The sequence below is a fragment of the Aotus nancymaae genome, unplaced genomic scaffold, assembly GCF_030222135.1.
Source record: "Aotus nancymaae isolate 86718 unplaced genomic scaffold, 86718_ANA_hifiasm-v0.15.2.pri h1tg000031l, whole genome shotgun sequence".
Lineage (NCBI taxonomy): Eukaryota > Metazoa > Chordata > Mammalia > Primates > Aotidae > Aotus > Aotus nancymaae.
The window spans coordinates 6,537,169-6,551,564 of NW_026988444.1; the positions used below are offsets into that span (position 1 = coordinate 6,537,169).

The 14,396-nt window shown below is 50.1% G+C and overlaps 1 protein-coding gene and 1 pseudogene across 3 annotated transcripts in view; both read left to right on the forward strand.

The window, feature by feature from the left end:
• Nucleotides 1-14,396, forward strand: part of FARP2 (FERM, ARH/RhoGEF and pleckstrin domain protein 2) — a 143,489-nt gene that overhangs the window by 125,325 nt on the left and 3,768 nt on the right. For 2 of the 3 annotated variants that reach the window (XM_064383440.1, XM_064383441.1), the window contains exons 19-23: nucleotides 1,965-2,095; nucleotides 8,203-8,271; nucleotides 8,971-9,060; nucleotides 13,585-13,605; nucleotides 13,832-13,914. In XM_064383440.1, coding sequence (XP_064239510.1) covers nucleotides 1,965-2,095; nucleotides 8,203-8,271; nucleotides 8,971-9,060; nucleotides 13,585-13,605; nucleotides 13,832-13,914 — 394 coding nt within the window. The remainder of the gene's footprint in view (nucleotides 1-1,964; nucleotides 2,096-8,202; nucleotides 8,272-8,970; nucleotides 9,061-13,584; nucleotides 13,606-13,831; nucleotides 13,915-14,396) is intronic. The other variant, XM_064383439.1, reaches the window with a different exon arrangement.
• On the forward strand, nucleotides 3,120-4,914 carry LOC110567068 (BTB/POZ domain-containing protein KCTD5-like; annotated as a pseudogene).

Sequence of the window (14,396 nt, forward strand, 5' to 3'; positions counted from 1 at the left end):
TTCTCTGGGGTTTCTGTTCTGAGGGGGATCCTTTTCTGAGGGGACCCTGTTCTGTGTGTTCTGTGGAGAATGTCAAGGTGGGTCGGGTGATGTATAGGATCACCATTCTGCCATCAGGTCCAAAATGTGTCCCAAGCTTCCAGCAACCGAGGGACGGCAGCCAGGCTTCCAGCCCTGCACTCTGGATTCAGCATTCGAGGGCAGGGTGGCACTGGTGCTGTTCCAGTGGACTCAGGCAGCCATGCAGCGAATGGGCGTGGCATGGCGAGTCTTTGCCTGACGCGTATCTGGAAGGAGGGGCTCAGACCCAAGTTGGGGCTTGAGGGATGCCCAGCCTCGGAGAGCCAGGGGATGTGGGCATGAGCTTAGAAACTGCACAGAGCAACAGAGCCGGTGCTGCCAAGGTCTGTGCTGGCTTTGCTGAAGTTCTTCCTCATTTTCAGTGTCATGCAGGGGTCACTGATGGAAAGCAAACTTTGTCAGTCAATTTTGTCAATAGCGATCTCTCCACTTCGTTCTTTGCTGACTTGATTTTCTGAAAGCTGTGAGGGTACACCTGGAGCAGTCAGGTGACTTCATGCTAACAAATCTGCCCAGGGCTACGGCTGAGCACTAGTAATGGCGACGCCTGTAATCTCAGCACTTTGGGAGGCCGAGGTGAGTGGATCATCTGATGCCAGGAGTTCGAGACCAGCCTGGCCAACATGGTGAAACCCTGTCTCTACTAAAAATACAAAAAATTAGGTGGGCGTTGTGGCGGGCACCTGTAGTCCCAGCCACTTGAGAGCCTGAGGCACAAGAATTGCTTGAACTCAGGAGGCAGAGGTTGCAATGAGCTGAGATGGAGGAGTTGGAGGTTGCAGTGAGCCGAGATTATACCACTGCACTCCAGCCTGGCGACAGAGTGAGACCCTGTCTCAAAAAAAAAAAAAAAAGAAAAAGAAAGAAGGGGGAAGGTGGTCCCATGAATGATTCCAGCAAGGGGGATGCAAACACTGTGCTCCAGGCACCATCAGAGGTCGGAGCAGGCCCAGCTATGCCCCCACTCTCACTGTGGCCTGCTCAGAGCTGGGCAGACCACTCTTAGTGTAATTTTGTGTTTTGTCTTTAAAAAGTTTCCTGTACACATTATAAACTTTGTCTTATCTTTGCTTGAACTATAAGATTAGCATCTATTCCTGGTTAAAAGAGAAAGTTACTAATGCTTTGAAGGTGCAAATCATTTAGCCTTTAAAGTACAATGAATCATTTTCCTTTGAGAGCAAATACTACCTTACTCATAACATTAAATGGTTTTTTACAAAGCCTGTCCTCCTCTTTGCTAAGCCAGAACGTGGGCTGGCCAACAGTCTGGGTTGAACAACCTGAAGGTCTCAGGGCTATCTGTGGGAGCAGGCACCTGGCAGCTGCAGCGCAGGCAGCAGTCCTGGAAGTCCCAGAAGGCGGGGGTCCCAGTGCCCGGCCATGGACTGGTGCCGGTCTGGTCCGTAGCCTGTTGGGAACCAGGCCACACAGCAGGTTCAGGGTGAGGAGGTGAATGGTGGTGAGTGAAGCGTCTCTGTATGTATAGCCACTCCCCATGGCTTGCATTACCCCTGAGCTCCGCCTGTCACATCAGCAACATTCCATTCTCATGGGAGCACAGACCCTATTGTGAACTGCGCCTGTGGGGGATCTAGTTTGCATGCTCCTTATGAGAATCTGATAAATGCCTGACGATCTGAGCCAGAACAGTTTCATCCCAAAACCATTCCCACCACCCCCGGTCTGTGGATAAATTGTCTTCCATGAAACCCATCCCTGGTACCAAAAAGGCTGGGGACTGCTGCTATAAGGAGTCAAATAGGATGTGCCTCTAATGAAAACTGCCTTTTAGAATGCTGGTTCCTGTCACAAGCTGGTGGGTGGAGGATGCTGTGCATACCGCTGCCTGGGCACCTGTACTGAGGGGTCTCTCCACACAGACGCCCTGAAGGCCATCACAGAGGTGACCACCACACTGCAGCAGATTCTCATTCGGCTGGAGAATCTACAGAAGCTGACGGAGCTGCAGCGGGACCTGGTGGGCGTGGAGAACCTCATTGCTCCTGGCAGGGTGAGTGACCTTGCTCTGGAACTTTTTCTGAGTTACTTCGTTTTTTTAATTGAGAAATAACACAAAAGTCGCCCTTTTAAAATGTATTATTTCGGCCATGGTGGCTTATGCCTGTAATTCCAGTGCTGTGGGAGGCTAAGGTAGGAAGACCAGACTCAGCAGCACAAGGAAACCCTGTTTCTATGAGAATTGTTTTAAAAAATTGCCAGGTGTGGTGGTGCATACCTATGGGTCCCAGCTACTCAGGAGACTGATAGGAGGATTGCTTGAGCTGAGGAAGTGGCAGCTGCAATCAGCCCTGATCACACCACTGCACTCCAGCCTGACAACAGAGCAAGACCCTGTCTCTGTTAAAAATAAACACATACATACTTACAAAAAATGTATAATTGTGTGGGTTTTAGTATCTTCACAAGGTTATGCGGCCAGCACTAGCTAATTCAAAACATTTTAATCACCCCAAAGGATACACCCATACGCTTTAACAGTCACTTCCCATCATTGTTTTGAAAGGGACCCTGTTCTCAGGGGACTCTGTTCTGAGGTGACCCTGTTCTGGACGGGGATGCTGTTCTGTGGGGACCCTGTTCTCCTCTCTAAACCCTGGCAACCACTGATCTGCTTTCTCTCTCTATGGAGTTACCTGTCTGGGCATTTCATAGAAATGGTATCATACACTAACGTGGCCTCTTATGACTGTTCCTTCACTCAGAATAATGTTTTCAGGGCTCATTTATCTTCCTTTTTGTGGCTGAATCATATTCTATCATGCGTGTGTCACACGTCTGTCCCCTCATCTGATGGACACTGGGTCGTTTCCACTTCTTGGCTGTGAGGAATCGTGCTGCTGTGGGTGTTCACGTACAGGTTTTGTGTGGATTTATGTTTTCAGTTTTGAGTATACCATATGCAGGGTCATATGATCATTCCACGTTTAACATTTTGAGGAACTGCCAAACTGTTTTCCAAAGTGGCTCAGCCATTTTTCATTCCCACCAGCCTGTAGGAGAGTCTCCGTTTCTCCATGTCGTGTGTCGCTTTTTGGTTCCAGCCATCTCAGCGAGTGTGTGACGCTGTCTCGTGTGGTTACAACTAGTATTTCTCTGATGGCTGATATTGAGCATCTTTTCATGTGCTTATCGGCCATTTTTAGGCCTTTCTGGAGAAGGGTCTATTCAGATCCTTTGCCCACCTTTTATTTTATTCAGAATTTGTAAAGAACTCTTAAAACCCAATAGTAAAAAGACAACCTGTTGAGTTTTAAGAGTTCTCTATGTATTCTGAATAGTAACTCTTTGTCAGACTGCGATCTGCAAATATTTTCTCCCATTGTATGGGTATCTTTTCACTTTCTTGATGGTATCATTTACAACATGAAAGGTTTTATCTATGTTTTTTGTTTAGTTGCTTGCGTCTCAGATGTCATCTCTAAGAAACTATTGTTACTTTGGGAGGCCGAGGCAGGTGGTCAAGAGATCGAGACCATCCTGGTCAACATGGTGAAACCCCGTCTCTACTAATACAAAAAAATCAGCTGGGCATGGTGGCACGTGCCTGTAATCCCAGCTACTCAGGCGGCTGAGGCAGGAGAATTGCCTGAACCCAGGAGGCAGAGGTTGTGGTGAGCCGAGATCGCACCATTGCACTCCAGCCTGGGTAACGAGAGCAAAACTCCGTCTTAAAAAAAAAAAAAAAAAGGCCGGGCGCGGTGGCTCAAGCCTGTAATCCCAGCACTTTGGGAGGCCGAGGCGGGTGGATCACGAAGTCAAGAGATCAAGACCATCCTGGTCAACATGGTGAAACCCCGTCTCTACTAATACAAAAAAATCAGCTGGGCATGGTGGCGCGTGCCTGTAATCCCAGCTACTCAAGAGGCTGAGGCAGGAGAATTGCCTGAACCCAGGAGGCGGAGGTTGCGGTGAGCCGAGATCGCGCCATTGCACTCCAGCCTGGGTAACAAGAGCGAAACTCCGTCTTAAAAAAAAAAAAAAAAAAAAAAAAAAAAGAAACTATTGTCAGCCAAGTGTGGTGGTGTACACCTGTGGTCCTAGCTACTCTGGAGGCTGAGGTAGGAGCATTGCTTGAGCCCAGGAGTTCAAGGTTGCAGTGAGTTATGATCCTGCCACTGCAATTTAGCCGGGCCGATACAGTGAGACCCTGTCTCAGAAAGAAAGAAATTACTGGGAGTGCCACCACCAGCCTGGGGGTGGGGGCTGCAGTGCGGGACTCAGCACCTTGGCCCAGCACCCGGCAGTGTGTCCAAATGGGTCTGGCTCAATATTGGTGGCACCTACTTCCTTACCACCAGGCAGATGCTATGCCAGGACCTGAAATCCTTCGTGTACTGCGTGTGCCAGGCTAACCCTGACAAGGAGGAAATCTTTCCCCATTTAATAGGCAAAGACCCCACCTATTTTGGGCCTGCACTGAACCACCTGAGACATGGCAAGATGGTGATTAACAAAGACACTGCGGAGAAGGAGTGTTGGAAAAAGCAGAATTTTACAATATAACCTCATTAATAGAACTTGTAAAGGACAAAATTAGAGAACAAGAGAGCAAAACCTCACAGGTGCCCATGAAGCATGTGTCTGGTGTGCTTCAGTGCCCAGAGGGGCTCACACGGTGGTGCGCAGCATGTCCGACAGCTGAAGTTGGAACAACTGGGTAGCTTTGGCTCCTCTTACAACTATGGGAATGCAGACCAGGCCAGGTTCCCCTGTGTGGTGTCCAGAGACCTTCGCAACACCCCATACAGTATGTCCAGCAAGCCCAGCAAGAAGGCCAGGATTTTGCAAGAATGAGGCTCAAGGATGTGAGGGACACAGTATTGACAGCTGAAAAATGGATTTACTTTCCCAAGATGCAATGAACTGCCGTGTCCAGGAAGCTTGGCTGTTAGAAGGAACCTGCTTTTGATCATTTTTCTAGAGATCTGGGTGTGAATCCTTTTTTGCCTCTGAGGTGTGTGGTGAGAGACAGGCCCAGCTGTCCAAGGCCAGGTGTCCCCAAGGGGAGGAACACGGCGGCAGAGTGAGCGCTCTCTCTTGGGGGGCCAGAGGCAGGCAGATGCTCCCAGTCACTCCACTCAATCCCTGAAGGTCATGTAAAGGACGGCGTTCTTGGTGCTACATGTAGTCTGTGAGGGCAGCCCGAGCTTCACTGTAGGAAGCAGCCACGGCCTCGTCAGCGTCCAGCACGTCATGGCCTCTGGTCTGGCTGCCAGGATCTCGTCTCCGTCGGGAGTCTGCTCTGCCTCCCAGGTGGGGTCACTGGTTGCTCTGAACCTCACAGAGCTCCCGACAAAGGCGGCTTCTGCGTCGTCACTACTTCCCGGCGCTGTTTTGAAGCCGGGCCTCCTCCTGACACAGACATGACCCCGTCTGGCTGGGGTATTTTCCAGGTGAGAGAACTCTGTGCCCCTTCTCAGTGTGGACGGGCTCCCCAGTGTTTCTGCTCTGGAAATGCCCACAAGGCTTGCTGCGTTGATACTCATCTGTTCCACCTGTTAGCGTGAGATGGCAGCGTTGCCTTGTCCCCCACTCTGCGGGCCCATGGGGGAGTTGGTGCCTGGCAGTGCCTTGTCGCACCTGGCATAGAAGTTGAGCTGGAGGCCTGTCTGCTGGCTTCTGGAGCTGAAGGTCTGGGTCCCAGTGAAAATTCGGGATGTTTATGGAGCATCACAAATGCCTTTCTCTCACTACTCTCTCATTTTCTTGGTATAACTATGCAGCCTTCCCTCTCTTTCTGGGATGTTTGGGACTTCAGTCAACCTGCACGGGTTCTGCCCAACGTGACATGGGAGCTGCTGGGATTCCTTTAGAAACCATTGCCCACATGCTTTGAAAACAGACCTTTCTCAGCTGGTTGTGGGGACCTGGTGTGCAGGGAAGCGTCCAAGCTCTTTGTTTCTGGCACTCCAGCTTCCCAAGGGGCACTGTGCAGACTGACCACCAGCTGCCCGCACGCAGGCCAGAGGCCCTGACACTGGTTTCTAATGCTTCTGGAGACTTCTTGCCTATGCCTCACCATCTTCTTTGCCAATAACCTGATTAACCAGGTTCTCCAGCATTAGGACTTACCATCTCCTTTTTGTAAGGTTTCTTGTATGCTGTTAAATGATTGGATTAGACAATTTATAAAAGCCTTTCTAGAGGGCAGACCTAGCCACAGGATGACCCTGTCCTCCCTCGAGAGCGAGGGAGGAAGGCAGCCACTGTGGGCCCCTGGGATGTACTCTCTGCGGAGCTGCTGGCTGCTTAGCATTGTTTGATTTTTGACCTTGATATAATGGATAGGCTTGTGGTTTTTGAAATTTAAAGATATTAAGTCTTAGTTCACTAAAATTTATTCTAAGGGGATATTTATACTTTTATACGATATTTTATCAGCTTGCAGTTTAATGCCTAAGTTTCCCCTGAAAATAGCAAATAAAATTGTGTATTTATGAAAAAAAAAAAGAAAACCTAATCCAGGGTATGAAGATTGACCCCTCTGTGTCTTTCTTCTAGGAGCCCTGTGTTCACTTGTTGCATTTGATCTCTGGTCCGTTCTCCGTTAGCTGTTGTGCACAGTGGAAGGCGGGGCCCAGCTTCACTCCTCTGCCTGTGGATGTCCAGTTTTCCCAGCACCATTTATTGAATTATCTGTCTTGCCACCCTTTTAGAACATCAGTGGGGGCTGGGCATTGTGGCTCAAGCCTGTAATTTCAGCACTTTGGGAGGCCAAGGCAGAAGGATCACTTGAAACCAGGAGATTGAGACTAGCCTAGGCAATGGAGTGATATCCTGTCTCTACCAAAAAAAAAAAATTGCCTGGCATGGTGGTATGCACCTGTGGCCCCAGCTACCCAGGAGGCTAAGACAAGCTTGAGCCCAGGACGTCAAAGCTAGAGAGAGCCGTGATTGTGCCACTGCATTCCAGCCTGGGTGACAGAGAAAGACCCTAGCTCAAAAAAAAAAAATCGATGGACTGTAGACATATGGATTTATTTCTGGACTCTTGATTCTATGGTCTCTATGTCTGTTGAGCCAGTAACTTCCTGGTACGAGTGCTTTTGCTTTGAACTCAACACTCTCAACATAAAAAAATTAAAAATTACATGGAGGTGCTTCCTGTCTCAGCGCACACATGTACACAGAAGGATGTGCATGAATCACGTTCTGTGTTAACTTTGTTAGAAGAAGGTATTGAAAGCGTGGAACTGCAAGCTTGGAGGAGTGAATTATCCTGCAATATACCGGACCCTCCCCACTTGGGAAGTCTGCGCTTTGATCGGGTGCTGGGACTGCAGCTCTTCGTTCCTCTCCTTGGCTGCACAGCTTTCAGCTGTTGCTGCTGGCCGGGAACTCCTGGAAGTAGGGCTCATGTTACCTACCGTATTTCTCCTGGTCATCTCTGTGCAGGGTCTTATAGATGGTAGCCCAGGGAACTGTCACTAAAGCGACAGATGAGAGCAGCTACATAGGACAGTGGCCAAGGTGTAGGCTCTTGAGCCAAGTGTGAAACTCAGGCTCTCCACTTGTCCCGTGTGGCCTGGGCAGGCTGTGAGCCCTGTCTAAGGCAGGAGGTCTCGAGGATGAACAAGGAATCTGTGTCAGCTGCTCAGCCCTGGTCCTTGCACGAAGTAGATGCTGTGCAAATTCAAATAATAATTTATTATTATTCACCAAAATCTTTAAAGTCATGTCCGTACAGCTCAGGATTTCTGGTCTTCCTGAGTTAAATGTGTGTGTCAGTCAACAGACAGAAACCATGCCAATTATTTGAGCAGAAGATGTAATAGCAAGGATTCTTAACCAGGCATACAGTTGATGAGGTGCTAAAGGGCAAAAAGAACTGTGAAGTGTCAGGGACGTGGCAGAGCCGTGAGCCACAGGTACCACCCTAGGGCTGGGGACAAACTTGACAGCTTGGTCAGAGGCCCGTGCCGCTGAGGCTCACAGCCAGCAGCGGGGCGAGTGCACAGAGGAGAAGGCGCCCTGCAGATCTGGGACGCACAGCCTGGGAGGGGCTCTGGAGAGGGGCTGGACCCTCAGCCCAGCCAGCGAGCGTCCGCCATCTGCCCTCAGCCAGGTCAAAGGGGACTCTGTCTCTATCTCTTTCAGGAGTTCATCCGTGAGGGCTGCCTTCACAAGCTCACCAAGAAGGGCCTGCAGCAGAGGATGTTCTTTCTGGTAGGATCTCTCCCCACTCCAGCTGCGCTTCCCCCTGAGGGGGCCGGGCAGCAGTTCTGTTAGGACACGGCGTGCAGCAGCAGCCCCGGCCTCTGCGTAGTTTAGCACCTGGAGGCTTTGGTCCAGGTGGGCAGCGGTGGAGTCACATGGGGCCAGGGGAGGGTCACCGAGTGGGAAGAAGCAGAAAACGGCTTCTCCACCTACCCCGGGGCCAGCCTCCTTCCTCATTCCAGGTTCTGGGCACCCGACTGTGGGACGAACAGAAGCCAAAAGATTGGAAAGTCCACATACATGTGGCTGCAAGAAGGTGCTACTGTCGGCCCAATGGCCAGTCGGGACAGTGTCACTGCTGACCCAGAAGCCCCTCCCAGCATGTCCTTCTTCCCACCAGTTAGTGGGTTCCAGCCTGAACCATGTGGATGAGGAGGTAACTGAGTCAGCACCAGCCAGAATTCCTTACTGCCTCCAGCTTCTCAGCCAGGCTGGCTGGGAGTCAACCCAGTGGATCCACTGGTTCCTGTGGCCACTTCCTGCCCCTGGTCAAAAATGATCAAATGAATGAATAAAAGTCCCATTTTTGCCAAAAATCTCCAGCAAGCTGAATAGATCTGATATCTACATGATGAGCAGCCAGAGTCTAAGTTGGTCTATTAAGACACTGTTTGTGAAGTTCATGGATGTAAAACTTGTGCCTCTCAGTTCTCAGACATGTTGCTGTATACAAGCAAAGGGGTCTCAGGGACCAGCCACTTCCGGATCCGGGGCCTCCTTCCGCTCCGAGGCATGCTGGTGAGTACCTTGTACCCTGCCTGGGTTTTCCTCATGGTGCTGGGCTGTGCCCCACCCACCCCTCTCCGGCAGAGGCAAGCCCTAACCCAGCCAGGCTGACAGCACCTGCTGAGTGGCCGCACGGGGGCACCTGCTGGGCATTTCTTGTTGGTTGTTTCTGACCCTCGTGGTCATTGTCCTTGGTGATGCTCAAACTGCCCTGTCTCCAGCCCCTGGTTCCCTTCCAGGGAAACCTGGACTCGGCTTGTGGTCTCTGTCAGCACCTGGCAGGACAAGGCCTGCTCCCTGCAAGCTCAGAGTCAGCCTCCACAGCAGTGTCTTCCTCAGGCTGTGCCACCTGTGTGACATCTACACCAGCCCTGTGCCCCATGTAGGCACATGCCTGGGATGGGAGCAGAGATTCTTCATTTTAGTGTGATCCAGTTTACCAACCTTGCCCTTTGGGGTTAGTGCTTTTTGTGGTTGATGGAAATATTGTTTTCAGGTCATGGGGAGAATTTTATGCAGCTCTAGAGGCTCTGTCCACTTGCCCTGAGTGTGTCCCGTACTAGGCCTGGAATGGTACAGACAGGTAGCCAAGTCCAGGACTTGCCATAAGGATGTGCCATCAGTCCGCAACACCTCATCACAGTGACTGTCTCTCCCCATGGCCCTGCCAGGCCTTCTGCTCAGGGCTCCGTGGACAGGGGCTCTAATCCCCAGCTCTGCCCTATCCCTCTTGGCTTATTTGCCTTGGTGACTGCAATGCTGCAGGTGGTCCTCCCTCCCTCCTTGTGGTCCTCCCTCTCTGTGATCTTCCTTCCCTGGAGTCCTCCCTCCCTCCCTGGGATCTTCACTTCCTCAGGTCTTCCCTTCCTCCCTGAGGTCCTCCCTCACTCCCTGTGACCTTCTCTGAGATCTTTCCTCCCTGGAGTCCTCCCTCCCTCCCTGGGATCTTCCCTTCCTGGGATCGTCCCTCTGTCTCTGGGATCTTCCCTCCCTATGATCTTCCCTTCCTGGAGTCCTCCCTCCCTGGGGTCCTCCTTCCCTAGGATCTTCCCTTCTGGGGGTCCTCCCTTATTCCCTGTGGTCCTCCTTCCCTGAGGTCCTCCCTCCCTGGGGTCCTCTCTTCCCTGTTCTTTCTTCAAGGGTCTTGTCCACTCCCATCCCTCTGCACTGCCTCCTCCTGACAATGAGCACCAAAACCCTCAGACAGGTGTTTGTACAATTTAATTCCATTTTTCAGGCTCTCAGCAAGAGGAAGTTTGAATTAGCTCATCTGCCACCACGTTGAAGCAGACCCCATGTGTTTTAACGTATGCTTTACAAATTACACCTTTATTATAGAAAAAATAATTGGAAGTGTAAGATAGAAATGACTCATCACTGGCCAGGCGCAGTGGCTCATGCCTGTAATGCCAACACTTTAGGAGGTCAAGGCAATAGGATTGCTTGAAGCTGAGAGTTTGAAACCAGCCTGGGGAACATGGTGAAATCCCATCTCTAAAAAAATATTTTTTTAATTAGCTGGACATAGTGGCATGTGCCTGTAGTCCCAGCTACTTGGGAGGCTGAGGTGGGACAATTGCTTAAGCGCAAGAGGTCAAGGCTGCCGTGAGCCATGATCACGCCACTGCACTCCAGCCTCGGTGACAGAGTGAGACCCCATCTCGAAAAACAAACAACAACAACAAAAAACCCAGAAAAACCTCCTTCCTTATTGTGGCGCTCAGCAGTGACGGCCGCAGGTGTCTGCAGCACGGTCGCCATCACCCGCAGGCTGCCTTGTCAGGGCACTGGTTTTTCTTTCCTTTCACAGCAGCCCCAGTTCATGCCTGGCTGTGGCTGGTTGTTGAGGCCTGTAACACTGTTGGGTCTCTGTCTTTCTGCACATCCTTAATTATGTCCTTCATCAATTCCAAAATGTAGCTTTGTCTGAGCAAAGGTGTTTACGGCTTTAGGTGCTCCTGCTAAATTGCTGTTGGAGCACCTGCGCCCGCTGACCTGCCCACCTGCAGGAGCTAGGTCTAAACGTGCATCTTTCCCTCTGCCGTGGAAAGTGCTGGGCACCCATCTCTCCTACTCTTCCCAACCGGGTGAGGTGAGCAGCCCCATCGTTTCACTTTGCATTCCTGTGCACTGTCAGGGAGGCCAGCCTGGTCCCTGTGTCCTGCCCTTCTGGGCTTTTCCTCTTGGGAATCACTCAGCATGCTGGTCACTCTGATCTCCATTGGTCTGAGAGTTTTTTGTACACATTTGTGAAATCTTTATATGATAAAAATGCTCACCAACCCTGCTAAGTCACAAATTATTTTCCCAGCTAGTAATTGCCTTTTTACTTTGCCAGCAATTTGGTTTTACCTTGTAAAATGTAAACTCCATCTTGATCGGTTGTTTCTCTTACTCTAGAATGGCATCTGCACATTCGGGGAACCCAGCAAATGCTTGTTGAAGGAGTGAATTGAAACATTTATGTCTACAGACACTCCTCAACTTATGATGGGGCTATGCCCTGATAAACCCATTATAAGAGGAAAATATCATAGTCAAAAATGCATTTAACAGGGCGCAGTGGCTCATACCTGTAATCCCAGCACTTTGGGAGGCTGAGGTGGGTGAATCACCTGAGGTCAGGAGTTTGAGACCAGCCTGCCCAACATGGTGAAACCTCGTCTCTACTAAAAATATAAAAATTAGCTGGACGTGGTGGCACGCTCCTGTATTCCCGGCTACTTGGGAGGCTGAGGCACAAGAATCGCTTGAACCTGGGAGGCGGGGTTGCAGTCAGCCAAGATCACGCCACTGCACTCCAGCCTGAGGGACACAGCAAGACTCCATCTCAAAAAGAAAAGAAAAGAAAAAGCATTTAATACACTTAACCTATCTGATATCATAGCTTAGCCTAGCCTACTCTAAATGTGCTCGGAACGTACAGTATCTCACAGTTGTGTAAAATCATCTAACATGAGCCTAGTTTATAACAAAGTGTTAACTATTTCACATAATTGACTGAAGACTATACTGAAAGTAAAAAACAGAACGGTCGTATGGCCACTTGAAGTCGTTTCTACCGAATGCTCATCACTTTCACACCGTCATGAAGCTGAGGAAGCAGGGTCTGTCGGGGCAGCCTTGGCTCTTCTCCTTGAGGGTTTCTGGCCTTTGTATGGGCTCAGGAAGTTCTTCCCCATGCCAGTATTCTGTTGGCACCTTTTTGTGGTTTCATTTTTCTCATTTTTTTTTTTTTTTTGACAGAGTCTCACTCTGTTGCCAGGCACCAGGCTGGAGTGCAGTGGCACAATCTCGGCTCACTGCAACCTCTGCCTCCCGGGTTCAAGCAATTCTCCTGCCTCAGCCTCCCGAGTAGCTGGGACTGCAGGTGCGCGCCACCACGCCCAGCTAGTTGTTTTTTTTTTTGTATTTTTAGTAGAGACGGGGTTTCACCATGTTGACTAGGATGGTCTCGATCTCTTGACCTCGTGATCCGCCCGCCTCGACCTCCCAAAGTGCTGGGATTATAGGCTTGAGCCACCGCGCCCGGCCCTCATTTTTCTCATTTAAGTAATCTGCCTAGAATTTGTTTTGATAGATACTAGATTGGGATGTAACATTTCTCCCCATTATTTGTTGAATCCTTCATTTTCTCACTGATCTCAAAGACTCTTATCAAATGGATGCCTCTGTCTTTGCACTTAAGTTCTTTTTGGGCGTTCTGCTCCGCCACAGTCCACTCTCTCCAATTAGTGGTGTCATATGAGATGGTCACTGTTTGGGTGAACACATTCAATCCCTTATTCTGCCTCCTTTTAAAACACATTATTTGCTATTCTCAAGCATTTACTTCTTCCAAGTAATCTTTTAAGTCATTGGACAAATTCTTTCCAAAAACATCACGGAGATTTCGGTTGAAATTGCATTAAATGTAGGTGTTAACTTAGGGGAAGACTATCTGGGCAGCATTTTGCCTGCCCTTGCTTATGTTGAGTCAGATTTTTTATGTCCAGTGAGAGGCTTGGTTGGTCTATCAGGCTCTGCACAGGGAAGCTGTCCATTTTGTGGAGTCGTTGGTAACTGGCTGGTCCTGGGGACAGAGAGCTGGCCCTTGTTTGTTAAGGGAAGGATGATGGCTCTTGGCTTGAAAAGATCATCTTTATCACATTAGCCCAGTTTCCTTTTGTTTCTAAGAGGTATTATCAGAAATAACACCTTGGATTTTTGGCAAAGGCATTTTCAGCATGTAGAGAATTGATTGCCCTTTTTCTCTTTGACTTCTCAGCTTTCTAATGCTGAACCATCCTTGCATTCCCAGAACAACCTTACTTGGTCATGGGAAAATTCCTCGTATGTGCTTTCAGATTGGATTTGGTCATATTTTATTTCGGAATCATTTCATCTAACCACTTATAACTGAAATTAATCCCCAATGGGTTTTCTTTGAATCTAGCTCTTTAAGGTTTTGATCTTTGGTTCATAAATGAATTGTCTAACTCGTTACCTTTTTGATAATGACAATGCTCAACATTTTTTCCTTTGCTTGATTTTCAGCTAATAGTACTGGACCCCCCGGTGAGTAGTTGGGTGCCCTCTGGCCCATGGCTCACCCCCTGGGGTGCAGCTGCCATGGTGCAGGGATGCCAGTGTCCTCCTTGGCCTCTTGTAGAGTCTCTGTGCACTTAGACAGCACTGGACAAGCCCCACCTAGCACTGCCAGCAGTCACCCTGTGTCATGCTCTGGCTTGGGCTGTCAGTTCCTTCCTGGTCACAAGGCTTGGACCTTTTCCCCCATCCACAGGTGGAAGAAAGTGAGAACGAGTGGTCCGTTCCACACTGTTTCACCATCTACGCAGCTCAGAAAACAATTGTGGTGGCAGCCAGGTAAGGCTCTTCCACGTCTCTGTCCTGAGCAGCCCTGGATGGAGGGGTGGGTACTTCCTTCCCGTGAGCCTCTGAGTCCTCTGAGAGGTCATGGAGCCTCATGGGGTTGTGCCCCCTTTGACTCTGAGCTCCGTTTCCTAGTTACGCAACCAAAGGAGCAGCCTCGCCCTTGTAGGGGCAGGGCTGCTTGCCGACCCTGAGAACCCCCTACAGGTGGCAGGCCCCAGTGCTGTGGAGCTGCTCCCTCTGCCCTCTGGTTCACAGTGCCTCCAAAGACAGGGTGGGTGAGTAGGCAGGTTCCTGTGGTGTCCCTGGGCACACGTGCTTCCCAACCCTCAAGTCAAGAAGTGCCAGCAGCTAGTGGTCAAAACTCCAGCAGGGCGGCTACATGCAGCCCAGGAGAACCCTGCCTCCCAGTTCCAGTGAGGTACAGACTTGCATGAGACAGAAGCGAGTGGAAACAGCTCCCTCCTCGCCAAATC